Here is a 27748-nt window from a genome sequence, read left to right as displayed (position 1 = left end):
CGTGTGGCCGGGATTTCCTCCCGGGGAGATGAAAAGAGAACGTCATGGGGACGGCGGTGGCAGGACACGCTGGATCCAACGAAGCGTGCATGTAAAGAGGTTAGTTCTGTTATGTGAGTTTCACCTCAATAAAAAGCAAAACAAGGAAACATTTTAAAAGCCCGTCAGAGCAGCCAGACTCTCCCCGAGAGCAGGAGTGAGGCCCGCTTGCTGCGGAGCAGACCTGGATGAGGAGCACACACTTGCTGGGGCCCCCACGGGCGCCCTACCAGGGGGGGCACACGCCCGTGCACCAGCGCCCCATCCCTGGGGCCATGCACACTGCTCGGACATGGAGGGTGGGGGACCCGCGGGGGCCTGGCTGGGCTGCAGCCACCACTCCCCCGAGATAAAGCACTGGCCTCTGGAGGGGGGCCTCCACTCCCTCTTTGACTGAGCATCAGCACTGCCCAAGCTCAAAGCCCCCCAGCCAGGGACATGGTCCCGGAACAGGATGACACCCACGCACAGAGAGGCCAGACAGGCCGTCGGCACGTTGCCACGGAGACGGCCATCCTCGGGGTACCTGGGCCCGGTGCGAAAGGCCTGCCAGCTCCGCAAGGGACCTGGGGGTCAGCGCAGGTCCCTCCATCCTGAAGGCCTGCCACGCCGGTGACGCCCGAGGTGGGTGCTCTGCCAGCTTAGAGGACATGCAAAGCGGGCGGCCCTGAGGCCTCGGAACAGGGGCACAAGGCGGCGCGAGAGATGTGAGCGGATCACCAGGAAGGGGTTTGGAAGGGCCGCTCAGACGTGCGTACAACGCTCTTAACCTCCACCCGCATGTGCCGTGCCACCCAGTTCTGATCAACTTAAATGCAGAGCCATCTGCGCACCTCCACCTGGGACCCAGTGCCACCTGGTCTCATCAGTCCTCGGGCGGCACACGCAGCACTGACGGCGGGGCATGCGGGCTGATGGCGGCTCACCTCGACCACCTCGCCTGGGGGGTCGGGGCCGAGGTCGCTGGGGACGTGGCGAGGGGCACGGGGGGTCGGGGCTGAGGTCGCTGGGGACATGGCCGGGGGTCGGGGCCGATGTCCCTGGGTACACGTGCCGATGGGTGTGGTGTGTTGGGGCCGAGGTCGCTGGGGACGCGGTGGGGGGTGCGGGGGGTTGGCCTGGAGGTGGGCCTGGGGCACGAGGCTGGACGTGGGAGGTCAGCCACCCCGCTGCCCTGGGCAGGGAGGGGTCTCTGCTCTCAGCCCCTGGAGGACACACGCCTGTCTGCAGGCTGCTGGAGCCCTCGGGTGGCCCCAGACCCATTTCCCCCACCAGGCTGGAGGCTGGGGCTTGGCAGGGGTGGGCAGTGCTCCCGACATGGATGACAGAGAGGCCAGCCCGGAAGAATGAGGCTGGCTGCACACAGGCCAGGAGCGGCCCATGGGGAGTGGGGAGGGGTCGGGGAGGGGCCGGATGAGCTAAGCCCTGGTGCTGTGAGACCTCGGAAGACCTCGCCACTGGCAACTGCAATGGTGACCTTGACAAGTTCGACCCCTGGGAAGAAGGAGCCCAAAGTCCCAGAGAATAGGTGATGTGTGTGTGGGGGAAGCTGAGGGCATCTGGTCTGAGGCCAAGGTGCCAGAGCGTGGGGTGGAGATGGGCTGTGAAGGGTCCCCTCCGGCAGGACCAGAAGCTGCAGTGTCGGGGGGCCAATCCCCGTGCGGCCCCCATGCTGGAGATTCACCAAGCTCCCGGGTGGGAACGGCCCGACCCCTCTCTCAGGGTCACGTCCACCCTGCCCCGTGAGAGGCCCCCGCTTTGGGCCTCTCTGGTTTCAGCCTAAGACTGGGAGTGACAGTGCCCGCCTCGCCCAGCTCTGGAGGCTGAGGGGTGAGTCATCGGGATGCCGGAACAGCCAGTGTGATGGTCGGTATTTGGCAGCCCTGTTGGTGTCATTTCAACCTTCTGAGCTGAGTCCCTAATGGACACTCAGAGCCTTAAACCCAGTGGATTTTACCCTTTTGTCTTGCCTGCCAGAAAGCTCAGGGCTGAGTTCTGGGCTCAATTTCAGGGGCTCCCTTTGCCTGGGCTGGTAAGTCTCAGCTGGGAGGAGTCACCTGGCCCTGCAGGCTGCAGCTCTGCCCAGCCTGGAAGTCATCCAGAAGATCCAAAAAGCCCTTGAGACCTGGGCCATGTCCGTGGAGACAGGGCTGACGGAATGGTCCCCTCGACTCCTGCGTGCTCCTACAGGGTGATAGATCTGCCAGGCAGGCTCACATTCCCACCGTTGACGCCCGGAGAGCCCACACTCAGAGGTCACAGGAAAGTTATCCCCAACAACCCAAACTAAATTTATTAAGAGGTAACGGGTTTTCAGCGAATTTATTAATCAATTTGACAATGCCTGGGGATTGTAATATAAAAATAATCAGTTGGCCTTCTCACCAACGTGAGACGCCAAGAAGGTATCGTTTAATTTTCTAATGCCGACTGCCACCTTTCCAAGCTTACTGTTGCGTTAATTGAAATGAAAACTTTGCAATTTGGAATTCCAAAGGAGCATGTGCTCACTCCGTCTGGAGCCTGTGCACACAGATGCCCGTGACTCGGTGGTCCGCATAGGGTTCCTTGCCCGGAGTGCAGGAAAGACCCTGAGGTCAGCTGTACCCTCGGGTCAACAACGTGCACCCAAGAAGGGGCACAATCCCTCTGGGGCCGCGCCTCACGAAAGGGAAGGGGGGCCGGGTCTCCCTCTGTCCTCCCCCACCCATGGCAGGCAGCTGAGGGCCCTTGTCCACACCAAGCCCACCCGGACCAAACCCCTCCCAGCAGCCCCCAGCAGCCCCGGGCCAGAGGTCGGCAGACAGACGAGCTTGTCCACACAGCGAGCCCCGACAAGACTAAAGAGCCCCACGCCGGGACACGTGTGGGCCCCCCAGGGAGAAGCAGCACCGGAGACCACAGAGGCCGACATGGCCAGGGCCCGGGTCAGCCGCAGCATGGACTCGGCTCCGAGTCAGGGTCTCAGCCTCCCTCTGCTGAGTCCCCAGGCTGACCTCTGGGCTGGGGAAGCCTCCGATCCCAGGTGGGGAAAGGAAGATGAGGAGGTGCTGGGCCACAGGGACCCACCGGAGGGAAGAAGAGCACGTGGAGAGGACTTATGTTAGGACCAACGCTTGTGCACACACACACACACACAGACACACCAACACAGACAGACAGACAGACACACACAGACACACTGACACACACAGAGACACACACACACAGACACACAGACACACGGACACACACAGAGATAGAGACACACACTGACGCACACACGGACACACACACATATACACACAGACATAGACACACACACAGATACAGACAAACGGAGATAGAGACACACACTACAACACATACAGACACACACACAGACACACACACACAGAGATACACACACTAACACACACAGGCACACACACAGACACATATACACAGACACACACACTTATACACACAGAGATAGACACCCACTGACACACACAAAACACACAGACATACACACACACACTCAGAGATTCAGACACACTGACACATCAACTCACACACAGATATAAACACAGACACACAGACATGCACACCAGACACACGAATAGACACACACACACACACACACACAGACACTCTACAAACCACCTACGTTCTGACACTGTCCTCATCTCAGACTTTTTTATTTCCCTGCAGGTTTCTGTTAAGGCCTCCTCCTCCAAAATGACCGCCTGTCTCCGGGAGCAGAGCAGGGGCTATTTCCCGCTGGAGCGGCTGTGAAAGGGAGACGGAGCAGAGGGAAGGAGGCGTGGGTCACCTTGCAGCTGGGACCACACGGATGCGGGCGCGTGCGCAGGCGGGCCCCCGCCACCTTCCCCACGTCCACGCCTACACCGCAGCCACCACCCCGGGTCAGCTCCTTGCAGCCTGCCAGCCACGCTGGGCCCTGGGGACCCGCCCCTTCCACCACCAGCTGTAGTCAGGGGACATCCGTCCAGCAGACACACCTCTCCCTTCCCAGAGCCACGCAGCGTCTGAGGACTTAGGGGACCCCCCAGCTGGGGGAGTCCCAGCGGCGGCCACCACGGGGAGTGGGGAAGGAGGCACTCAGAGGCAGCTTCCTCTCCTGCACCCCCAGCAAACTGGCTCCTGGCACCCGCACAGGCAGGGGCTGTCCCGAGACCACACGACACCCACTCAGGGTCTGCACGAGCCCGCCTCATGGTTGGCCCTCAGAGCTCCAGGGGTCCCGGGGGCCTAGCAAGCGAGCTGGAAGGGCAGAGTCCTTGCCATCCCGGGGGGTAGCTCTGAGCGTGACTCGGCCTCAGGAAGCGCGTGCTGTGAAATTCACACTAATGAGCAGTTTCTCTGCAGACCTGGGTGCGGCAGGATCAAGCTGTCTTTCAGCAGGATGGCCCTCGGGGCTTTGTCAACTGTCTCCCCAGGAATGACAGGCCCCTTGGGACTAAAGGCACACAGAAGGGCTGGACCCTGGATGGCACCACCTCCTGGAAGCCCGAGCCCCCCAGATGGTTAACAAACGCTCCTGGGGTGATGGGGCCATGGGGAGCGCCAAGCACAGCTTGTGCCCCGAGGCTGCCCACTGACCAGCTTTCTCCCTCCAGCTGCTCCCAGTTCCCAAGACTCTGCAACCTCTGGCTCCCAGTGAATGTAGGGTCCTGGCCACCCCAGGAAGTGCTGGGTGTCACCCCACAACAGACGACAGCTGTGCCCGTGCTGGCCAGCGCCCTCCACTCAGGTCAGGGGAGGATGGCCCCTGAGGACCGAGGTTTTATTTCTTTGGTCCGTGTTGTGCGACACACCCTCCAGCCTCTCGCACACCCGGCGGTTTGGACTCCCTCTTCCCTCCCCCTCTCCTGCCCCCCACTCCTTCCCTCTCCTCACTGGCAACCACTGGCTTCTTCTCTGTATCTGTGAGGCTGCTTCTTTTTTGCTACATTCACGGGATTTCAGATACAAGTGATGTCATACAGTGTTTGTCTTTCTCAGTCTGACGTTTCACTCAGCACAGTACCCTCCAGACCCATCCAAGTTGCGGCAAATGGCGTTACTTCACTCTTCTTTATGGCTGAATACGATCCCGTTGTGTGGTGTGTGTGTGTGTGTGTGTGTGTATATATATGCTGCTAAGTCGCTTCAGTCTTGTCCAACTCTGTGCGACCCCATAGACGGCAGCCCACCAGGCTCCCCCATCCCTGGGATTCTCCAGGCAAGAACACTGGAGTGGGTTGCCATTTCCTTCTCCAATGCATGAAAGTGAAAAGTGAAAGTGAAGTCACTCAGTCGTGTCCGACCCTCAGCGACCCCACGTGGACTGCAGCCCACCAGGCTCCTCCGTCCATGGGATTTTCCAGGCAAGAGTACTAGAATGGGGTGCCATTGACTTCTCCTATATATATATATATATGTATATATACACACACACATATAAATAAATACCAAATACCATATCTTTATTCATTCAACTGTTAACTGCTTCCGTATCTTGACAATTGTAAATAATGCTGCTATGAACACTGGGGTGAATGTATCTTTTTAAATTAGTGTTGTTGGTTTTTTTATTTTTTTTTTCCGGATATGTACCTAGGAGTTGGGTTTTTGGCTTGTATGCTAGTTCCACTTTGAGTCTTCTGAGGAAACTCCATACTCTTCTCCACAGTGGCTGCACCAAATTACATCCCCAGCATCGGTGTAGAAGGCTCCCTTTCTCTGCGTCCTCACCAGCACGTGTTATTTGTGCTCTGTCTGACGACAGCCACTCTGACGAGCGAGGGGGGGGACCTCACCCTGACTTTGATCTGCATTTCCCTGATGATTAGCCATCTCTGTTCGTTTCTAAGGAAAACCGTTCAATATCGTGGTAATCCAAGTCTATGCACAGACCAGTAACGCTGAAGAAACTGGAATAAAACAGTTCAGTGAAGACCTATAAGACTTTCTAGAACTAACACCCAAAATAGATGTCCTTTTCATCATAGGGGACTAGAATGCAAAAGTAGGAAGTCAAGAGATACCTGGAGCAACAGGCAGATTTGGCCTTGGAGTACAGAATGAAGCAGGGCAAATGCTAATAGAGTTTTGCCAAGAGAACGCACTGGGCATAGTAAACACCCTCTTCCAACAACACAAGAGAAGACTACACATGGACATCACCAGATGGTCCACACTGAAATCAGAATGATTACACTCTTTGCAGCCAAAGATGGAGAAGCTCTATACAGTCAGCAAAAACAAGTCTGGGAGCTGACTGTGGCTCAGATCATGAACTCCTTATTGCCAAATTCAGACTTAAATTGAAGAAAGTAGGGAAAACCACTTTTCCTTTCCACCTGAATGGAAAAGCATTCAGGAATGACCTAAATCAAATCCCTTACGATTATACAGTGGAACTGACAAATAGATTTAAGGGACTGGATCTGATAGACAGAGTGCCTGATGAACTACGGATGGAGGTTTATGACATTGTACAGGAGGCGGTGATCAAGACCATCCCAAGAAAAAGAAATGCAAAAAGGCAAAATAGCTCTCTGAGGAGGCTTTACAAACAGCTGAGAAAAGAAGAGAAGCTAAAGGCAAGTGAGAAAAGGAAAGATATACCCATTTGAATGCCGAGTTCCAAAGAATAGCAAGGCGAGATAAGAAAGCCTTCCTCAGTGATCACTGCAAAGAAATAGAGGAAAACAATAAAATGGGAAAGACTAGACATTTCTTCAAGAAAATTAGGGAAGTTTTCATGGAAAGATGGGCACCATAAAGGACAGAAATAGTATGACCTAACAGGAGCAGAAGATATTAAGAAGAGGCGGCAAGAATACACAGAAGAATTATACAAAAAGATCTTCATGACCCAGATAATCACGATGGTGTGATCACTGACCTACAGCCAGACATCCTGGAATGCAAAGTCAAGTGGGCCTTAGGAAGCATCACTACGAACAAAGCTAGTGGAAGTGATAGAATTCCAGTTGAGCTATTTCAAATCCTAAATGATGATGCTGTGAAAGTGCTGCACTCAATATGCCAGCATATTTGGAAAACTCAGCAGTGGTCACAGGACTGGAAAAGGTCAGTTTTCATTTCAATCCCAAAGAAGGGCAATGCCAAAGGATGTTCAAACTACTTCACAATTGCACTCATCTCACATGCTAGCAAAGTAATGCTCAAAATTCTCCAAGACAGGCTTCAATGGTATGTGAACCATGAGCTTCCAGATGTTCAAGCCGGATTTAGAAAAGGCAGAGGAACCAGAGATCAAATTGCCAACATTCGTTGGATCATTGAAAAACAAGAGAGAGTTCCAGAAAAACATCTACTTCTGCTTTATTGACTATGCCAAAGCCTTTGACTATGTAGATCACAGCAAACTGGAAAATTATTTAAGAGATGGGAATACCAGACCACCTTACCTGCCTCCTGAGAAATCTGTATGCAGGTCAAGAAGTAACAGTTAGAATTGGACATGGAAGAACAGACTGGTTCCAAATCGGGAAAGGAGTACGTCAAGGCTATATTCTCACACTGCTTACTTAACTTAAATGCAGAGTACATCATGAGAAACGCTGGCCTGAAGGAAGCACAAGCTGGAATCAAGATTGCTGGGAGAAATATCAGTTACCTCAGATATGCAGATGACACCACCCTTCTGGCAGAAAGTAAAGAACTAAAGAGCCTCTTGATGAAAGTGAAAGAGGAGAGTGAAAAAGTTGGTTTAAAAGTCAACATTCAGAAAACTATGATCATGGCATTTGGTCCCATCACTTCGTGACAAATAAATGGGGAAACAATGGAAAAAGTGAGAGGCTTTATTTTTCTGGGCTCAAATATCACTGCAGATGGTGACTGCAGCCATGGAATTAAAAGACGCTTACTCCTTGGAAGAAAAGCTATGATTAAACTAGACAGCATATTAAAAAGCAAAGACATTACTTTGTCAACAAAGGTCCGTCTAGTCAAAGCTATGATTTCCCCAGTAGTCATGTATGGATGTGAGAGTTGGACTATAAAGAAAGCTGAGCTCCGAAAAACTGATGCTTTTGAACTGTGGTGTTGGAGAAGACTCTTCAGAGTCCCTTGGACTGCAAGGAGATCCAACCAGTCCATTCTAAAGGAGATCAGTCCTGAATATTCATTGGAAGGACTGATGCTGAAGCTGAAGCTCCAATCCTTTGGCCACCTGATGTGAAGAACTGACTCGCTGGAAAAGTCCCTGATGCTGGGAAGGATTGAAGGCCGGAGGAGAAGGGGACGACAGAGGATGAGGTGGTTGGATGGCATCACCGACTCAATGGACATGAGTTTGAGTAAGCTCCGGGAGTTGGTGATGGACAGGGAGGCCTGGCGTGCTGCAGTCCATAGGGTCACAAAGAGTCGGACACAATTGAGCGACTGAACTGAACTGAACTGATGATTAGTGATGTTGAGCATCCTTTCACGTGCCCTGTTGGTCACCTGCATTACCTCTTTGGAAAAACATTTATTAGGTTCTTTTGCCCATTTTTTAATTGTGATTTTTTGTTGTTGTTGAGTTGTAGGAGCTGTTTATATGTTGGATATTAATCCCTTATTATAGATCATACTATTTGCAAATATTTTCTCCCACTCACTATGCTGTCTTTGCAGTTTGTCAATGATTTCCTTTGCTTTTAAGTATAATGAGGCCCCATTTGTTTATTTTTGCTTTTATTTCCCTTACTTTTGGAAGTAGCTCCAAAAAGACATTGCTAGTGATTTATGTCAAGGAGGGCTCCACCTATGTTTTCCTCTAGGAGTTTTACAGTATCCAATCTTACATTTAGATTTAATGCATTTTTAGTTTATTTTCATAAATGATAGTTTCACTTTTTTACATAACTGTCCAGTTTTCCCAGCGCCACTTACTGAACAGACTGTCTTTTCTCCATTGTATCTTCTTGCCTATTTATCATATGTTAATTGACTATCAGCGTGTGGGTTTATTTCTGTGCTTTCTATCTGGTTCCATTGATCTGTGCATCTGTTTTTGTGCTAAAGCCATGCTGCTTTGATAACTGTAGCTTTACAGTATAGTCTGAAGTCAGGACCGGTGATGTTCTTGTTTCTCAGCTCGGTTCTTCTTTCTCAAGATTGTTTTGGCTATTCAGGGTCTTTTGTATTTTCATACAAACCTTAAAATTGTTTGCTCTAGTTCTGTGAAAACTCCCATTGTATTCTGATAGGGATTGCACCGAACCTGCAGATTGCTTTGAGTAGTACAGTGCTCTTAACAATATTGGTTCCTCCAACCCCAGAACATGGTATATCGTCCATCTGTTTGTCCTCTTGTGTCTTCGTGTTATCTTCAGTTTCCTTCATCAGTATCTTCTAGTTTTCTGAGCACAAGTCTTTTGCCTCCTCAGGTAGGTGTAGTCCTAGATATTTTACTCTTTTTGATACAGTGACAAATAGGATTGCTTCCTTAATTTTTTCCAGCATTTTATTGTTAGTGTATAGAACTACAACAGATTTCTATTAATTTTGTATCCTGCAACTTTAACAAATTCATTGATAAGTTCCGATAGTTTTCTGGTGGCATCTTTAGAATATTCTATGTACAGTATTATGTTGTCTGCAAACCATGACAGTTTAACCTCTTTTCCAATGTGGATTCCTTTTATTTCTTTTTCTTCTCTGATTTGCCATGGCTAGAACTTCTAAAACTATATTGAATAAAAGTGCTGAGAGTGGTCACCCTTGTCTTGTTTCTGATCTTAGAGGAAATGCTTTCAGCTTTTCACTGTTGAGTATGATGTGAGCTATAGGTCTGTCATATATGGCCTTTATTATGTTGAAGTAGGCTCCCTTTATGCTCTCTTTCTGGGGAGTTTTTTCTTTATTATAAAGAGATGTTTAGTTTTACCCAAAGTTTTATCTGCATCTATTGAGATGACCATACGGATTTTATTCTTCAGTTTGCTCATGTGGTGTATCTGCATTGATTTGCAGATATTGAAAACTAAGGAAACCCCACTTGGCATGATGTATAATCCTTTCAATGGACCACGAAGTCGGTTTGCTAGTATGTTGTTGAGGGCTTTTATGTCTATGTTCATCAGTTATATTGGTTTGTAAATTTGTTTTGTGTGATATCTTTGTCTGGTTTTGATATCAGGGTGATGCTAGCTTCATAGAATGAGTTTGTTAAATATTCCTTCCTGTGCAAATTTTTGGAATAACTTTAGAGGGATAGGTATTAACTCTTCTCCAAACATTTGGTAGAATTTACCTGTGGAGCCATCTTGTCTGGACTTTTGTTTTTTGGGATTTTTAAAATTACTGATTCAATTTTGTTACTGGCAATTGGTCAGTTCATATTTTTAAATTAATTTTAATTGGAGGATAATTACAATATTGTGATGGTTTCTGCCATACATCAACATGAATCAGCCACAGGCATACGTGTTCCCCTCCCTCCTGAACCCCCCCACCTCCCCACCCCATCCTCCAGGTGGTCACAAGGCCGGCTTTATGTTCTCTGCGTCATTCATCAACTCCCACTGCCTATCTGTTACATATGGTAACATATATGTTTCAATGCTATTTTCTCAACTCATCGTACTCTCTCCTTCTCCCACCGAGTCCAAAAGGCTGTCTTACGTCTGTGTCTCCTTTTATTCCCTGCACAGACCATCACTGGTAGCATCTTTCTAGAATCCACAGATATGCACTAACATCTGGTATCCGTCCTTCTCTTTCTGACTTACTTCATTCTGTATAAGAGGCTCTAGGTTCTTCCACCCCATCAGAACTGAGTCAAACGTGTTCCTTTTTATGGCTGAGTAATGCGCCACTGAGAATATGCACCACGACTTCCTTACCCATTCATCTGCTGATGGACATCTAGGTTGCTTCCGCGTCCTAGCTGTTGAAATTAGTGCTGCAATGAACGCCGGGGTACAGGTGTCTTTTTCAGTCTGGTTCCCTCAGGGTACATGCCCAGTAGTGGGACTGCTGGGTAGCATAGTGATTTTATTCCTAGTTTTTCATGGAATCGCCATAGTGTTCTCCACCGTGGTTGCATCAGCTTGCATTCCCACCAACAGTGTAAGAGAGTTCCTTTTTCTCCACACCCTCTCAGGTCATATTTTCTCTTTCTTCCTGGTTAGGATCTAGGGGGACTGGAGCCTGCCCATCAAGTGGTCCCCAGTAACCACTTGGGTCCCAGGGCCCAGGTGAGTCCCCTGCCTGGTGACACCCCAGGCTGTCACACGTCCTCACTGGGGAACTGAGTGTCGTGCGTGCCACCCTGGGGCCTGTCTCTCCTGGGGACCGTGTCTCTGTGGACCTGTCCCTCCTGCTGATTTAATCTGGGTCCTTTCACTCTAACAGCCGTCCCCATGACCTTCACAGCTTTTCTGAGCCTGAGGAAGGTCTCAGGGACCCTGACGCACCGGGAGAGGTGACGGTCGGCACCAGGTGTGCTCAGGCTGACAGTTCTGCAGATGCGGTGCCAGATGCCAAGGCTGCTGGGATGCCTCTGGGTAAAGGCCAGCTCTCAGTCCCCAGGCAGCACCACGGGCTGGTGGCAGTGTGGGGTGGCCCTGGTGACCACCTGACCCCACACCTCGTGGGGAGCAGGTGTCTCAGAGGTTACTGGCAAGACCCAGAGCTGAGGAGCCCTGCGCGCATGTGTGCTGAGTTGCTCAGTCCTGTCCGACTCTGTGACCCCATGGACTGCAGCCCCCCAGGCTCCTCTGTCCATGGGATTCTCCAGGCAAGAGTACTGGAGTGGGTTGCAGTTTCCTTCTCCAGGAGCTCTTCCCGACACAGGGATCAAACCCACGTCTCGTACGTCTCCTGCATTGGCAGGAGAGTTCTTTACCACGAGCGCCACCTGGGAAGCCCGAGGAGTCCGGGAGCCAGGCTCCCCTCCCAGCCTCTGCCCACGGGGGGATGACTGGGAGTCATGGTGGGCCTCCGAGAGCCCCAGTTTCTCCTTCTATAAAAAGAAAACCACTGCCCATCTCCCACTTTGAATATCACAAAGCACAAGAAATCACTTCACCTGTCTGACACCCAGCAGTGGCTCAAGAAATGTCCTTCCTGGGAGGGCTGCGGGCTTTTGTGTGGGTTCCCGAGCACTGGGGCTTCGAGATGCGACTGGTTCGACTCCAAAGGCAGACGTGTGTCGCAGCTGCAAGCAGGCATGCCCACAGTGCGGGGCGGCACCACAGTTGCCCTGCTCGGCGAGCTCACAGGAGGCTTGGGGCAGGGAGTCTGCGAGGCACCAAGCACCCGAAGTCTCCCCAGTGCTCACCCTCGGCCCCAGCCCGCCAGCTGGAGGGAGCCCTGCAGTGGCCTCCAAGACCCCATTTGGGAGCCCCCACTGTGACCATGCTCTCCTCCGCTGATCTCCCCTCCCTGCCCCCTGCATCACAAACCTCCTCTCCCAGGCCCCTTGGGAGCAGGCTGGGGGCCCCAGAAGGTCCTGCTCTGTAGCCACCTACCCCGACTGGGGCCCTGGGTGCACCCCTGACTTCCCTGAGTCCCGCTGTCCTCTAAGATGAAGAAAAGTATCGAGCTGGGAAGGTTGTCAGGTCAACCCAGGAGCAAATGGACACTGTCTGCTGGGTGCCTGGTGGTCCATCTGTCCACCAGGACTGAAGCTGAGTGGCACAGGAGGGCCGGTGCTCACCTCTCCCAGGACGGCCCGTGATAAATGGGCAGTCTCACTGCGTGGACAGCCCTGGGGTGACAGCATGCATCCCTCTGGGCAGCAGGTCCGGCCTCGGTCACCAAACCCCTGGGAGGTGGAGTCTGCCAGGCTTGGGGAAGGCTGTGGGTTTCCTGTGGGACCCTGGGTGGACCCTGGAGGCAGGCTTCCACGTGGGGGTCTGGATGGGGCAGGGGTGAGAGGCGCCGCAGAGGGGAGAGTCCAGGGGCAAACGGGGCCTCCATCAGGGTTACAGGCGGGTAGAAACACGAGGCGCCAGCCACGAGGACCCTGGGGCCTGGACGACCTGTCTCCTCTCAGAACTTCGTTGGATTAAAAGGTTGGTAAAGGCTCTTTCCCCACGCAGGTAAGGACAGCTGCTGGAGCCAGTCTTCCAAGTCAGGGTCAAAGCGGGTGGGTCCCCCCAGGTCCACCCCACCCCCGTCAGCCACATTTGCATCGGAGCCTTTTTCACACACACATGTGAACGGCTGACAGCAGCAGTCAGCCCGGATAACTCATCTGCAGCACCTGCTCTTTGCAGGCCCTGGCCCAGCGACAAGGACAATACGACCACCAGGAAGCCCGGCTCCTGCCCAGAGCAGGTCCCAGCCCAGGGTAATCGCAGAGCCCACGGGGCGAGAGGCCGGCGGGCCCAGAGCCCCTGCCTCTGGGGGAGGTCCTGTCTGCTGCTCTGAGTGGAGACGCCCCCACCTTCCAGACGAGCCCAGGTCACAGGAACAAGGGCTGGGCCTGCTCACACGTGGTCATGCTCAGCAAACACAGGGCCCCGAGGACCCTGGGTCCAAGGCCACGAGGTCCTGCAGGGCCGGGCCAGCTCCTGACCCTCCCACATGGCGTCTGCCTGATCCCAGGAGAGGACGTGCTGAAGTTTCAGCCACTCCGATGAGAATCTGACTGGCGAAGGCCCAGGTCACCCAAAACCAGAGCTGCGTCCTGCCCAGTGCTGGCAGAGGACAAGGCTGCACGGAGCGCCCACCGTCAGGGGGCCTGGCCCACCCCAGGGAACTTTCTAGGCCCCAGAGAGTCCCACCCAGGACACTCCGGCCTGTCGCATCTGCGTGGCCGTGCTGAATCAGGCTCCTCTGTTTCTCAGAAGTGCCTGCCCCTTCGCTGGCTCCAAGAAAACAGGAGGAGCACATAGCATGTCAGGTCTGAGGGGCCAAACCGGGGCCGTGATCACGAGGGAGGGGCCTACGGTGTGCAGACTGTTCTCCGAGGGTCCCGGCCCCGCGGGCAGGCTCATGGCCAGGGGACGGGGCTGACAGGCTGAGGGGACAGAGGTTTCTGGGTGTCCTGCCCACTTCCCAGGGTGCGACAGAGAAAAACCTTCTGACCACCTGAGACGGTGATGGCGACGGCAGCGTCTTGCAGATCTCCATGACGACCGCATCCGATGAAGCCGCGTGCATCCCCCCCACACACTGCAGGCTTTAGAGCTGGAGGTGGCCAGCCACCACTGCGCTGCCCCGCGTGGGATCCTGCTGCCCCTGCCTCTAGAAGCTGCCCCCTTTGCATCCCGGAACCTTATGATGAACACTGAGCTAAGACAGACTGAACACCAACCGCTGCCAGAAGATGCATTTCTGTTGACCACGGAACACTGTCGATTCGGTTGGAGTCTTTGTAAAGAGGCACGTGGGTTGCCACGTCCCTAGGACCTTGGTGTCAGGAGGCCTAAGCCTGCGAGAGGGTTTCAGAGGCACTGGGTGCCCAGGCCAGCCTCTGCCTCCCTGCATGGCACCCTGTCAGGGCCACAGAGCCCCCCATGTGCGCAGGAGAAGGGAAGAGACACGCTGGGCTGCACGGAAACTCGGGGCAGACCCGGCGTGGCTCCACAGCCGGCCTGCTCCAGCCACCAGCACGGCCGCGAGAACCATAAATTAGCATCAATTAATTAACACGAGCCCTATCAACCCATTAATGGCATTTAGTATATCCGGGGAAGTGCTACCAGGTAATGGAGCTGCTGCAGAGAAACATAATTTAGAAACAGAGCCAGGAGGGGCCACTCACCTGCATCCAGCAGTAGCCAGGGCAGCGCGGAGGCACCGGCGCTTCAGTTCTGCAGCATCCTCACAGGAAAGGCCTCCGGAGAACGGCCCAGAGACCCAACCCTCCCAGACCCAAGGCTTCAGGCTGTGGGTGTGCTCTGAAACCCCCTTTCTCAACGCTCAGTAAAGTCAGATGTGAGTCAAGTCCTGGAGAACCGGCGTTCTTCCCCTCCGCGTCACCCAGGGACCTTGCAGCAGGAGACCCCGGACCTGGCCCAGTTCCAGCCGACCTGCTCATGGGCAGGTCAGCCAGGCTGGGACGACTCCTCCATCACCGCGTCACCAGCGGATTTTAGTAAGTGAGCTCAGAGATGCTTATAATGCTGGTGCTGACTTTCCTCAACAGCAGATGAACTCTCCCAAGAGAGCTCAGGAGAAAGCCGCCCATCACAGGCCGTCAGCCAGGACCCCGGGGGCACCTGCCCCACCACGTGAACCAGCCTCTCTTGCTGGATCCGAGATGCCAAGACAGGCAGATGGGACCCACCCGGGTGACGGGGCATCCTGAAAAGCTCGGGGCCCTGGCTCCCCACACTGTCTCTGCAGGCACTCCATTCTGTCTGTCCTCTTGGAAAACCATTCTGCAGCTGTCAGTAAACCAGAGGCACTGTGCTGAGCACCCTGCCCTGGAGAGGCCGGCCGTGACCATGACGTGGGGTTGGGGGTGGGGTGGAGCCTCGACAGCCGGATGAACATGGAGCGCATGGAGAGGCAGAGGAGCTGGCATACTCAGGGGAGGCTTCCTGGAGGAGGAGGTCTCCAACCCTGGGGGCTGGGGGTGTTCCGGGGACCAGTCCAACCCCAGGTTCCCACCTTGCACTTGCGACAGCACAGTGGGCAGTTACCGTGGGAGGGGCCCCGTGGGCAGCAGAACATTCCAGTGAGACCAGGTGTGCAGGAGAGAACCAGCACACATACACACACGTTCCCCCAGAGGGAGCCAGGGGTGCAGGCCCCAGAAGGACTCCGCCAGGGGCGGAGGGGACCTCCTGGGCAGGAAACGTCAGCGGCAATGGTCAGGCCCTGAGTGATGTTCGCAGGGAGGAGTGGTGGGTGCCAACGCCATTCTAAGGGGAGCCGGGGCGGGGAGCTCCTGGCAGCCAGCCTGGAGGCAGTGGCCCTCCGAGAATGACGCTGATGTGTGCGTGGGGAACTCCGCTGATGGCACTGCAGACAGACCTGGAGGATGGCGAGCGGTGTTTTGGAGAAGGACTTCCAGGAGGCTGGGCACAGGGTTAGAGCCAGAGGCCATCCTCAACACAGAGGCCCTGGTGGAGGCAGGCAGGGCAAGAGAAGGCTCCAGGGATGGAAGGGGGTTCGGGGCCAGAGCCTGGGGCTGAGCGGCTGGGGCAGGCTGTGGCCGGAGAGAGGCCGGGCAAGGACCCAGAAGAACGGGGTGCCCGACCCACTGAGAGCCCCCTCCTCTGCTGCCTTGACTTGTGTGGACCGTCTGGCGCTCCCAGGATGAGAGCCCAGGAGGCCACTGTCTCACCTGTCTCTGTGTCCACACACTCCCCAACTCCCTGTCCCACGGGCGCACGGAGTCAGAGATGCGGGGGCTGGCTCTCCCCGCCTCCTGCCTCCTTCAACACGCTTGGAAAGACAGCTGGGTCTCTGGGTGGAGTCCCTCCGAGGCCAGACCTCCGGGGGGGAAGCTGACCCCACAGTAGTGGGCAGCACAACAGGGCCCGGGACTGACCGGGAGGTGGGAACAGCGCGAGAGGAGTGTGGTGTCCCCGGGGCCATCTCACCACGGAGCCGCCATCCCATCAGACCCAGGCCCCCATGCCCGAGGACGCAGCGAGGCCCCGGGGGAGCTGGAGGAGTCCCGCCAGCCTCGGTGGAGACAAAAGCGATTCCACGCCCGACTCCTGCCAGCCGCTGGCACAGATAAGGAAACGCTCCAAAGCCTGCGGGCGCCCTCCACCACGTCCGCGGGGGGAAGGAGGGATGGGGCTGGCTGCCCAGATCCACCGCCAGCGGCCAGGAGGTTTGCGGGAAGCGGGGCCGAGGAGACGGTGTGTGCGGCCTGCCGGGAGCTTCCGTCAGCGCCCCTCCGGGGTGCAACCCGTGCCGAGGGGCACCTGGGGAGGGGCGGGCAGCCGCTGGAGGTCTCCCAGGTGCTGCGGGCACCCTGGGCAGGCTGTGCGGCGCTGGCTCAGCTCTGGGGCCTACGGATGGCGTGCCAGGCTGCAGGCACAGACGGGCCCCCCTGCCCCAGGCACTCTCGGCCCTGGGAGCCAGCCCAGGCCACAGTCCTCCGAACACACACAGCCCGTAGGCCCCGCAGCCGCCCCCGGGCGCACGGGAACCTGCCCACGGCCCCCTGCCCCACGGCCCCCCCGTCAGCGGCTCCCCTCCCCGCCACTGGGCCGGCGCCCAGGGCTCTGGGTGACAGGTGGCGTGCGGTGGAGGTCATTAACTCCAGAGCACCACCGCTTCAATGCAAAAACGAGCCCTTCTCAATCAGCGCAGCTGCGGGGCTATATAAAGAAATGGGGATTTTAATGTTTTGCTTTTCTTCCCTTTTCTAGTGCCACATTATCATAACATTTTCCCATAATTACGCCCATAAAAGTCACCTGAAAATACTTCATGCCACAGAGACTGATCTCCATATATCACTCGAGGGGCAGGTCCGGAGCAAGGAATTCCAGGGCAGGGGTCGGCCCGGACGCTTGGTGCCCAAGGCTCGGCCGGCTGAGCTGCGGCGCGTGGCCTCTTTCCTGGCTGTGTTGTTCCCCGGGCTTGCTGCGAGGGGTAAGAGGCCCCCCGGGGGAGCCCTGCAGGGTGCAGCCCCTCCTGGCCACGTCTGGGGGACTAGGCAAGCGAGGGGAAGGGTGAGGGCGCACCGACCTGCCTGGCTGGCTTCGGGGGGCAACCCCTCCCCACCTCACGCCCACCCCTGGGCATGGAGTTCCGCTAACACACACCCACCCGCAGGTAACCTGTCTCGCCGTGGCTGAAAGAAACACACGGGGCACATCTTCTCCTGCCAGAAATTCATCAAATAAAAAACGCAGTAGGAGGGGAAAAAAAGACAAATAAACTTCTGAATGGCACCACTTCATTAAGTTTCCAGTACTTTCAATTTTACCTCTTGGAAAACCCCAGAAATAAAATGTAAACAGCAGGAAAGTGGCCTAATCTCTCCTAAATATGCAATAAATTGTATTTGTAAAGAAAACGCAGCACCAGAGAGCCTACGCTTGGTTAGTATTCTAATGGATCAACAATAATTCAGAAGTTGTTTGTAGTTTCTTCTCGTAGTTACGTGCGAACCATGATGCGAGATTTAACTTGAAGCTGCCATTCAATCCTGATGAGATTTATTCAGAAAAAATCAAAAGTCAAAAACAGAGTCACACTGCCTCTCCCACCCTGCTCCCTTGTACTTTAAAATACAGACTTTCCTCCCAACGTTTACACGCTGTCCAACAAGCCTGTCCAAATAGGGGACTCGCAGTCTACGTGAAAGCCCAGCCGTCTCCACCTTCGGATTAAATACTGTGCACGAATATCAAGTCAAGGCTTAGGGTCCTAAGGCAGCCTCTAGGTCACCATTCTCATTGTTATTACAGCCTGATGCGACGAGCTGACTCATTGGAAAAGACTCTGATGATGGGAAAGATTGAAGGCAAAAGGAGAAGGGGGTAGCAGAGGATGAGATGGTTAGATGGCATTACCGACTCAACGGACACGAATTTGAGCAAACTCCGGGAGACAGTGGAGGACAGAGGAGCCTGGCGTGTTATAGTCTGTGGGGTCGCAGAGTCGGACAGGACGTAGTGACTGAACAACAAATGCAAGCTAGCACGAGAGACGGCATCTTTGAGGTCTTAGGACGAGCACAGCATACAAGCAAACCTCTCTGGTTTGGCCAGAGCTGTCCCACTCTAGCCAAGAACCGAGTCCAGACAGACCTCTTGGCTCTGGATACGCTAAGGGGAAGAGGACCTAGGCCAGCACTTTCCAAGCCGCAAGGACAGAGATCTCCCCCAACCAGGGAGAAGGAGAGTTTCAGGGTCTCATCCGAGCTCTTCACCTCCCCAGGACGCCTCTTTGCCCAGCGCCCAGCCCTGCTGTAATGGGAATGTACACAGACACGGAGTACGCATCTTGAAAGAAAGCCATCGAGGGCCCCATTCCCCTTCCTGCTTCTCCTGGCAATTCTTCCCCAACAGGAGAAAATGACAAGGCTGTGTCACTATAGCAACTAACCTAATTGGTGGACTGCAGGTCTTTCTCCAGCCAGAGGGTGGAGCCCATGTCCTTAAACATGAAGCTCGGCAGGCTGCAAAAAAGCCAGGCTTTCAGGGGCCAAGAACAGCAGAGCACCCCTGACTGAAAACCAGGCCAGGAAATATTCCAGTTTTCTTTCAGCCGTGCCAGGAAGTGAACACCTTTTGTGCTGCAGCAAAATGCACAGATTGAACAGGCAGGATAACTGAACCCTGAATGGTGAGTTATCAGTCTCCCTAATTAATGATACAGATAGATCTTCTCCAAAACACAAAAACATTTCGGGTAATAAAAATCCTGACAGATAACAAAAACAATTTACAAACACGGATGCTAACTATTCTTCTTCATCCCAGATATACTGGAAAAGAGAATGAAATCCCAGGGACTGTTTCATTTGCTTTTTATTTGCTTTATCCATTTTAAAAAAGAAGGGGGGTTCTTTTCTCTCCAAGACTGCTGTTCCAAGCTGTCAATTATTATCATGTCTATTTCGTATTTTAGTGCCATGCGTTAATTTCTCCAAGTGCATATGTCTACTTTGTATTCTACCGAAAGGTTTTCATTTCTCCAAGTGCCTTTCTGGTGTAATGGGGTGTGTCCACAAACGTTATCTTATTGTCAATTATCCCATTCCATGGAGACAACCATAAAAATGTGGTGAACCCAAGCTTCTGCTATTAATGATTTCTGCCATTCTGGATAATAAGATGTTTTTACCACATGTCCTCATCCTGGTGGAAGAGCTGTTTCTAGAATGCCCGGGAGGCTTCCAAAAGGCAGCCTGAGTGTCCCACGGGACCTCGGGTTCCACCAAGTGTCCGAGCAGCGGGCACAGTTCACTCTGACCCCAGCCGGGAGCAGGCGGCCGTCTGGCAGAGGTGTGAGTGTCAAGACAGCGGAGAGAGGGTTCCCTTTCAGGTTGAAGCAGGGCTGGCGCGGGGGTGGAGCGAGCAGCGGCTGCACAGAGATCCGAAGGCGAGAAAGGAAGGCCCCGGCTGGTGTACCTGGGGCGGGAAGTGTTGAAGCCACGGGCGGAGGTGTCACACACTTCACAACAATCAGCGGCTGTTCTTTTCCCCACCCGGAGGGCTGCCTCCCCAGCCAGCCTGTGGTTGCCGGGTTCTCACCGCGATGTTGTCCCCAGAGCCAGCAAGGGACAGCGGCCGGCGGACGCGGACAGGGACACAAATCGCCTCCCAACACGGCCGGTTGTGGTTGGGACCCCTCCCTTGCCGCCACCAGGAAGTGCATCCACAGGGCACCTCCTCTCGAGCCCCGAGTTTACCTGCCCCGGGGACCTGCCCCAGGGTCCCGAGATGGCCGCAGGGAGCTGGGGAGAGGACACAGGCCTCCTCCCTCAAGCCCCAGACCCCCTCCCCCTCCAGGCAGCCTGCCCCGGAACACACTGGGAAAGGCTCCTGGGGCGCATCCCCAGGGATGCGGTGCCAGCCAGGGCAGCTGGGCTTGCGACCCCGCAGGGAATCTTCCGGCTCCGAGACCCCTCCCCACCGCTGCCACAGCGCGCCAGGCAACTGTAGGGAAATGCACAGCCCGGCTCAGACCAACCGCACCATTCCCGCTCTGAGCACGGATTCCCCAGGGTTCCGGGTTGGGGGGCGCCGTCCCAGGACTGGGCACCCGCGCGCCCAGGGTCTCCATGGCCCGCTGCGGTCCCATTTTGGAGAGCGCGAAGGCTCGGGCTGGAAGCTAGGAGGCCGAGGGAGGGCTGCGAGGTGGCGGCGGGGAGCGTGGTACGCCGCCGGCCTCTCTCTCTCTCTTTTTTTTTTGTAAAGAATCCATATTTTTCCATCGCCTCCCGCGCCCATGGCAATTGTCCATGACAGGTGTTCCTCAGCGCCCGTCCCTTCCTCCTGCTGGGGTGGGAAGGGACCCGGACCCTGTGCCAGGCGGCCGGCGGGGGAAACCTACCCCACCCCCAGCCCTCGCCATTCCGGCTGGGAACCCATGCCCGGACGCTGACCACTCCCCAGCCACCCCAACCAGCCGCGAACCCGTGTCTGGAGCACTGACCACTCACCCCACCCCAGTCCTTAGGCTCAATGTCCGACCACCTCCCATGCACGCAGTGCCCAGCCTGTGCCCCTGACACAGAGCACCCCGACGCACCCAGGCAGACCTCAGCCTGTTCCTGGCACCCCAGCCCCCAGCCTGTGCCCCGGGCGCCCACCAACCCGTGCCACCACAGCCCCGAGCCCGAGGCCCCGCGCCAGACCCATGGGGGTCACCCGGTTCGGGTCCCCGGACGCTACCCGCGAAATGCCGGCGGCAGCGGGCACCCCACCCCTCACTTCTCTGTTTTTAGGAGAGCGCCGGCGAGCCTGCTTCCCTGCAAGCCAGCAGCTCCAGCCGCGCGTCCTAGCCCGAGCCCCGCTTCTGCCCCGGGCGCCCCGCTCCGGAATCGGCCGCCGCGTCCCCCCACGTTCCCCGAGCGAGTGTCGCCCGCGGAAAGCCCCGGGCAGGGCGCTCCGCCGCCACCCCCGGCAGCGCTACCCGCCCGCCCCAGACCCTCCGCCGCCTCCGGAGCGCGCGGCTCGGCCAAGAAGCCGCCGGCTCAGCTCGCATCGTGGGCCTGGGCCGGGAGCGGCGGCGGTACGCTGGGCAGCCGCGGGCATCTCCGCGTAGGGACGCGCCGCGCCACCCGGGGCCTGGCGCCCGGGCCCTGCCCCGGAGTCGGGGGAGGGAGGCTCAGAGGTGGCGCCGGCCTCGGAAGTGCCGGACCCCCGTCCTCCTGGCCCAGCGGAGGGCCGGTGGGGACCCGGGGGACCACGCGCCCCGAGCTCGCAACTCCGCACGGACTCCGGGCGGCCCGAGGGGCGCCCTGCCGGAGCCGCGGCCCGGGATCGGGGGCCGGGGCCGGGATCCGAGGGCCGGGCGGGGGCCCGGGCCGCGCGGTACTCACTGCAGTAGGCGATGAGCAGGCTGGCCAGGATCATGAACGCCCAAAAAGTTGAGGACATGCTGGGCAGGGCGGTCGCATCTTGCCGGCTGCCGGTCCTGGGCGATGGCGCCATTGAAGCCGCGGCGCCCGCGCGGGGGGCAGCAGCGCGTCTCAGCAGCCGGCCCTGCCCGCGCCCCCGCGCCGGCCTCCACGTGCGGGCCCCGCGCGCGCCATCCTCCGCCGCCGCCGCCGCCGCGCCCGGGCTCCGGCCCACTGCGCCCCGCGCCGGCCCGCCCCGCGCCGAGCTCGCGCCCGCGCCCGCGCCCGCCGAGCCCGGGGACGCCGGGCCTGCCGCTCTGGGCGTCGCCGCGCGCCCGAGCCAGGCGCGCGGGCCACCGAGGCGAGGGGCGCTCCCGAGGCGCGTGCCCGGCGCCGCGGGGGCCCAACGCGGGCCCTGGTACAGGCGGGGGAGGCAGGCGGCGGAGGGGACGAAGCGCCCGATCCGCGCCTCTGGATGGCGACAAAGACGGCCCGCCGCGCCCGCGTCCGGAGCCCCTCTCGGGGAAGACGGGCGGCCAGCGTAAAGTTTGCGGACCGGGCCGAGTGGCCCGCCAGCCCTCGGGGCCCATAGCCTCCCCTGCCTGCGGTGCTCGGTCCCCGACCTTGCCGGGGGTGGGGGAGCCGGACTTTGTTCCAAGCACAGGAGTCTTTGGACCCTTGCCCCAGATGGGCCTTGTCTTCTCTGCTCGGAGTTGAATGTTGGCGTCCTTGAACCCCTGGACAGCACAGCCTTGGCCCCGTGCAGTCAGTGGAGTTCCGGCACCCGGAAGGCCGGGCACACGCCCCAGGAGCCCTGTCTTGGCCCCTCTGAAGCACCCCGCTTCTGCCCACCGCCCTGGCCTTGGTGAGTCGTCTTGGTGCCGCCGTTCACAAGAGCCCAGTCCTGGGTCTCCAGCTCCTCCGGAGACTGAGTCCTCTGAGTTCAGTGTGGCCATCCCCACCCCTCCCTCTCCTGTCCCCTCAGCGGGACACGCTGGCAAGTCCAGGTGCCCTCAGGGTCATCTTTCCGCCCTGGGAGGCTCTGGCCCTGCAGCGCCCAGACTCACTGTCCACCCCAGCGCTGACTGCCCGCCCCTTTGTGGACCTGCTGCAGGAATCGTCCTTCCTGATTCCGGGGCTCTTCTGGATTCTGCATGAGGAAGGGGAGCTGGGCACCCATGACGTCCCGATGAAGCCGGCGACCCTTTCTCAGGAGCCACTGGAGGGCCCGGGCACTGACCGAACAGCTGGGAGGAGCCGAGGTGGAAGGTCACTGGTCCCTCCTTCCACCTGAGTCCTGGCTGGGGAGGCCCCAGAGGAACCACAGAGCCTGCCGTGAGGGCGTGAGGATATAGCTCTCCCAGGACCATGCACACGTGCACACAGCGTACACACACATTCACACCACGCGCACACACGTGTACATATAGCAAACACACACATGCACGCCACACACTTGTACACACAACATACACACACATGCACACCACACACTTGTACACACACCATATACACACATGCATAGCACGCATGCACACATGTATACACACATGCATGCCACACACGTGTACATATAGCATATCACACATGCATGCAACACACGCCCTGTGGGGGAACCAAACAGGCAGAGAGGAGGAGGCTCAGGCCAGGGGGTCTGTCTGGTCTCAGGGCTCGGCTCCATGGGTGCTGGGCCGGGGGCTTGGACAAGGCTGGTGCCGTAATATGGTTGTGTCCAGGCTGAGTTTCTTCGTGAGCTTTCTGGTCCTGGTTAATCACATCCTCTGACTTCCCATTTCAGTGTCTTCCCAGCTGCAGCTGCCCGTCTCCCTTGGCTGGCAGGGAGGTGCTGCAGAACCCGGGCCCCTGAGAACTGGGGGGCAGGAGGGCAGCGCCTCGTGTCTCCTCTGCCCCCAGCCCAGGGAGGGCGTCCCTCAACTGGAATGCAGGGGACCGCCACGGATGCCTGCATCCCCACCTTCACAATTCATTCCTTTGATTTCAGCCTTTCATCCTGTTAAAAGGGTGTACAGGATAAAAACCTTGCACCTCGCATTTCATCGTGTTCTCTCTGAACATCCTGGACGCTCCTTTCTTCAAAGTCTGTTTGCTGAGCACCTGTGAGATGCCAGGTGCTGGAGGAGTGGGGGAGGAAAGTGGGGCAGGCGTGCCCTTGGCCCCTGCAGATGTGTGCTGGTTTGGGAAAGCAGCCATCACACTCCCGTGTGCAGTGATGGAGCGCTGAGAGAGCACCTGGCACAGAGGAGGGCCGCCCCAACGCGGGCTGTGGGCTGCAGTAAGGGCGTCCCAGGAAAGCTTCCAGAAGAGCCGTCTTCAAAAGCGCTGTCCTTAAGACACACACACTCACACAGACACACAAACACTTGAAATGAAAGTTTCACAGAACAATACTTACACCCTCAGCACTCTCTGACATGTTCAATTCTATCCTAATTCATTTCTTAAAATGCTGGTTGCCCACCCAATAATTTTGCTGACTGTAATTTTCTTTGCTTGACAAACACGGTTCCAAAGAGAGATGTGGTCTGTGTTGAACCTGGGCGGATAGATCGGGGCTGTCCTGCCAAAGGATGTAGGGGATGCAGGATGGTTGGGGAGGGGCCCCCACGCAGAGGGAGGGGCACACGGAGATAAACAGCTTCCTCCATTCTAAAACTCAGGCCTCGAGAGTTTTGTGGCTGCAATGTTAGGAGTCTGACATGTTAAAGAAAAAAAAAATTCAAGGACTCTTGTCGAAGATGGTAAGGCAGACTTTATTCAGGACCATCACAGCGTGCATGGGGACCACGGGGACGGGATTTTGCTATTGAGGAAGCAGGCTGGGCTAAGGAGGGCAGCAGGCAGCAGGGCGAGTGGGCATTATAGCCCAGAGCAGGGAGGGGAGTCAGGAGATGGGAAATTACTGATAGGAAACAGCAGGGCTTGGGGGGCTTCTGGCTAAACTGACCGGGCAGGATTCTTGCCCCAGGCAGGCCAGGTGGTCAAAATAACCTGGTGATCGCGGGAGGGAAAGGAGCCTGATCAGATACGGAGGGGCTGGTTCTGAATAAACAGACTTGGTAGGGCTTCCCTGGTGGCTCGGTGGGAAAGGTGGTAAAGAATCCGCCTGCAGCACAGCAGAAGTGGGTTTGATCCCTGGGTTGGGAAGATCCCATGCAGAAGGGAATGGCTACCCACTCCATTTTTCTTGTTTGGAGCATTCCAAGGGCGGAGGAGCCTGGCGGACTACCAGCCACGAGGTTGCAAAGACTCGGACAGGACTTAGCAACTAAATGGCAAAACAAGGGTTCTTGCTGAAACTGGATACTACAAGGAAGTGGGGTCAGAGAAGGTTCTGGAGGCTGAGTGAAGATTGATGGAGCAAAGAAGCTTTATCAGGGGGAAAACTTTAGGAAGTCAGAGCACATGGATGAGTTCACGCCCGTGCACTGAAAACTCTCACCAGGAAGAGGCAGGGGAATGGAGTTCTTGGTGCTTATGACTCGAATCCAGGGTGACGGAGAGGCTGGAACCCAGTGAGGCTGGAAGGGGAAAGGAGGTGGGGAGAGAAACAAGGCCGGGGCCTCCTGACCTGGGCCGACAGCCCTGAGGCAGTCGCAGCAACACAGCCGGGGTGCAGCCCCAGTCCAGCGGCAGAAGCTGGAGGCTCCCGGAGGCCTGGTGAGAGACCAGGATGGAACTTGAGGACGGGGATGAGCAGGGCGCTGAATCCTGTTGCTAGGAAACAGAAAGCTCAGTCCTGGAGCCGAGCGTGCTACCCAGCGACAGTTTGTGGCTCTTGATTGGCTGCTTTTGATTACTGGCCATAATTGATGGAACGTGAAATTTTGAAACACGGATAAGTTTATTAGAGAATCACACCACCTCCACGTCAAACCGAGGAAGCAAGGGATGCAGGTCTGCACCCCTGAGGATATCCCTGGGTTTTACCCCACATCAAGCTGAGAATCACAGGGCTGTGGAGATGTGGCCCTGGGGCAGGGGGTATCCTGCCAGTGGACAGCCTAGGTGGCCGCGGAGGCACCGGGAGTGGACAGAGCCCTTGAGGAGGCTCCCTGAGGCGCTCCTCCCAGGTCTGGGCTGGAACCCTGGCTTCTCCTCTCGGGCTGAGTGTGCCTCGTGTCCCCCGCTCTGCTCTTGAATTTAGGGATACCAGCTGTGATTTTCCCGTTCGCGCTTTGGGGGCTACGCTGGATCTTCGCTGCTGCGTGTGGACTTTCTCTAGTGGCAGCGAGCGGCAGCTACGCGCTAGCTGTGATGAGCGGGCTTCTCACTGGGGTCACTCCTCTGGCTGAGGTGCATGGGCTCAGTTGCCCCGCGGCAGGTGGAATCATCCTGGGCCAGGGACTGGATCCGCGTCCTCGGCGTTAGCAGGTGGATTCCCCACCACCCGACCACCAGGGACGTCCCTCCCATTCGCTTTTTACTCCTGCATTTTGGGTGTCATATTTGTCACCCTAGTGATGGGCTGCCAGGCTGGCCAGGAGGTCCCAGAGCGCCTGAACCGAGTGGGATGTAGGGGAGCTGCAGGGAATGTCTCCAGGAGACATCCGGGAGGGACTCTGTTACGGAAAGGCGGCCCTCTTTCACGGAGAAGACACGTGGGTCCGGGTAGCAGGCAGCTAAAGGGCTGGACTGTGGTGGACCTGGCTCTTCCTCTTCTGGGAACACAGAAGGTTTCCCTCTGAGGGGCTGGAACGGGCCATGCGATCTCCCGTGTGCGTTTGGAAAGACATCGCTTCCAAAGTGAGTGTGGGGGAGGGGCAGGGCGAGGGGCGGGGCGCAGACAGCAGCTGCAGCGGGTGCACGAGTCCACGTGAGAGGCAGGCTGTCCAGGAGACAGGGGATGGAGGCAAGGGGCATTCAGCAGCTCTTAGGGGATGGGCTGGACCTGCCATGGGAACCGGGAGGCAGGGCGGGGGCGCCCTGATGGACATGTCCCAGGTGACTGCAAGTTTCTGTCCAGAAACCCAGGAAGAGGGTGGCCGTGTCTCCATGTCTCCTGGGTCAGGCACCGGCCCGGCGCTGGGGACAGATAGCGAGGTCAGCCGCTTCCTGTGCGCGCTCTCAGATGGTGGGAGGCTGCAGCCCAGAAGAAGCATCGAGGGTAGAAGATAGAGAAGCAGGAGTGGGCGCTTCCGCCAGTGCAGACCGTCCACCCCGCGGGACCAGAGGCCACTCGGCAGAACTCTCAGCTCCTGGAGCAGCGCCGTCCAGGGAGTTGGTCGAGGGCATCTCCACGCTGGTTTAATGAACCATCACCCATTGTATCAGTTCAGCCTCAGTCGCGATAAGTGGTGTTTCTTCCGTGCCATGCACTGGGCACTGCTCTGTTCTGGGCAGGCACGTGTGGTTACCTGGGCCAGCGGGACCACCCCGTGAAGCACTCATCCCGGGATGTACAGGTGGGACAGATGGGCAGGAAGGAGCTGGGCCGTCCCTCCGGGCTGTGTACTGTGAGGGCTGGCGGAGGCCGCACCCAGGCCGTCTGGCTTCAGACAGGGCGCCTTAAGTGCTGTTGCTCCCCTGCTTCTCATTGCTCAGTTAAGTTCGTTTATACAAAGTTTTGTAAGACAGACGGATAAGCGAAAAGAAAATCAGATGTTCCTTCCTTCCGCCACCCAGAGTCAGCCACACTTGGTATTTTGTTGGTAACTTGTGTGTCTCTTTTTGCACATCCAGTCCATTGATCTTTCCTTTTTTTAATTTTTGTCACAGCTTTATATTAAGATAATTCACAAACCATACGATTCACCCATTTAACCAGTG

General features: G+C 56.7%; 1 protein-coding gene across 1 annotated transcript in view; it reads right to left on the bottom strand.

Annotated features, from left to right (window-relative positions):
• The window catches only part of TAFA5 (TAFA chemokine like family member 5), a 177251-nt gene extending 155123 nt beyond the window's left edge, over window positions 1–22128 (bottom strand). Inside the window, exon 1 of the mRNA XM_061418892.1 lies at window positions 21944–22128. Coding sequence (XP_061274876.1) covers window positions 21944–22055 — 112 coding nt within the window. The 5' untranslated portion in view covers window positions 22056–22128. The remainder of the gene's footprint in view (window positions 1–21943) is intronic.
• Window positions 22129–27748: the final 5620 nt, after the last annotated feature.

The sequence above is a fragment of the Bos javanicus genome, chromosome 5 (assembly GCF_032452875.1).
Source record: "Bos javanicus breed banteng chromosome 5, ARS-OSU_banteng_1.0, whole genome shotgun sequence".
In the NCBI taxonomy this organism is placed as follows: Eukaryota; Metazoa; Chordata; class Mammalia; order Artiodactyla; family Bovidae; genus Bos; species Bos javanicus.
This window is presented reverse-complemented; position numbering and strand designations above follow the sequence as displayed.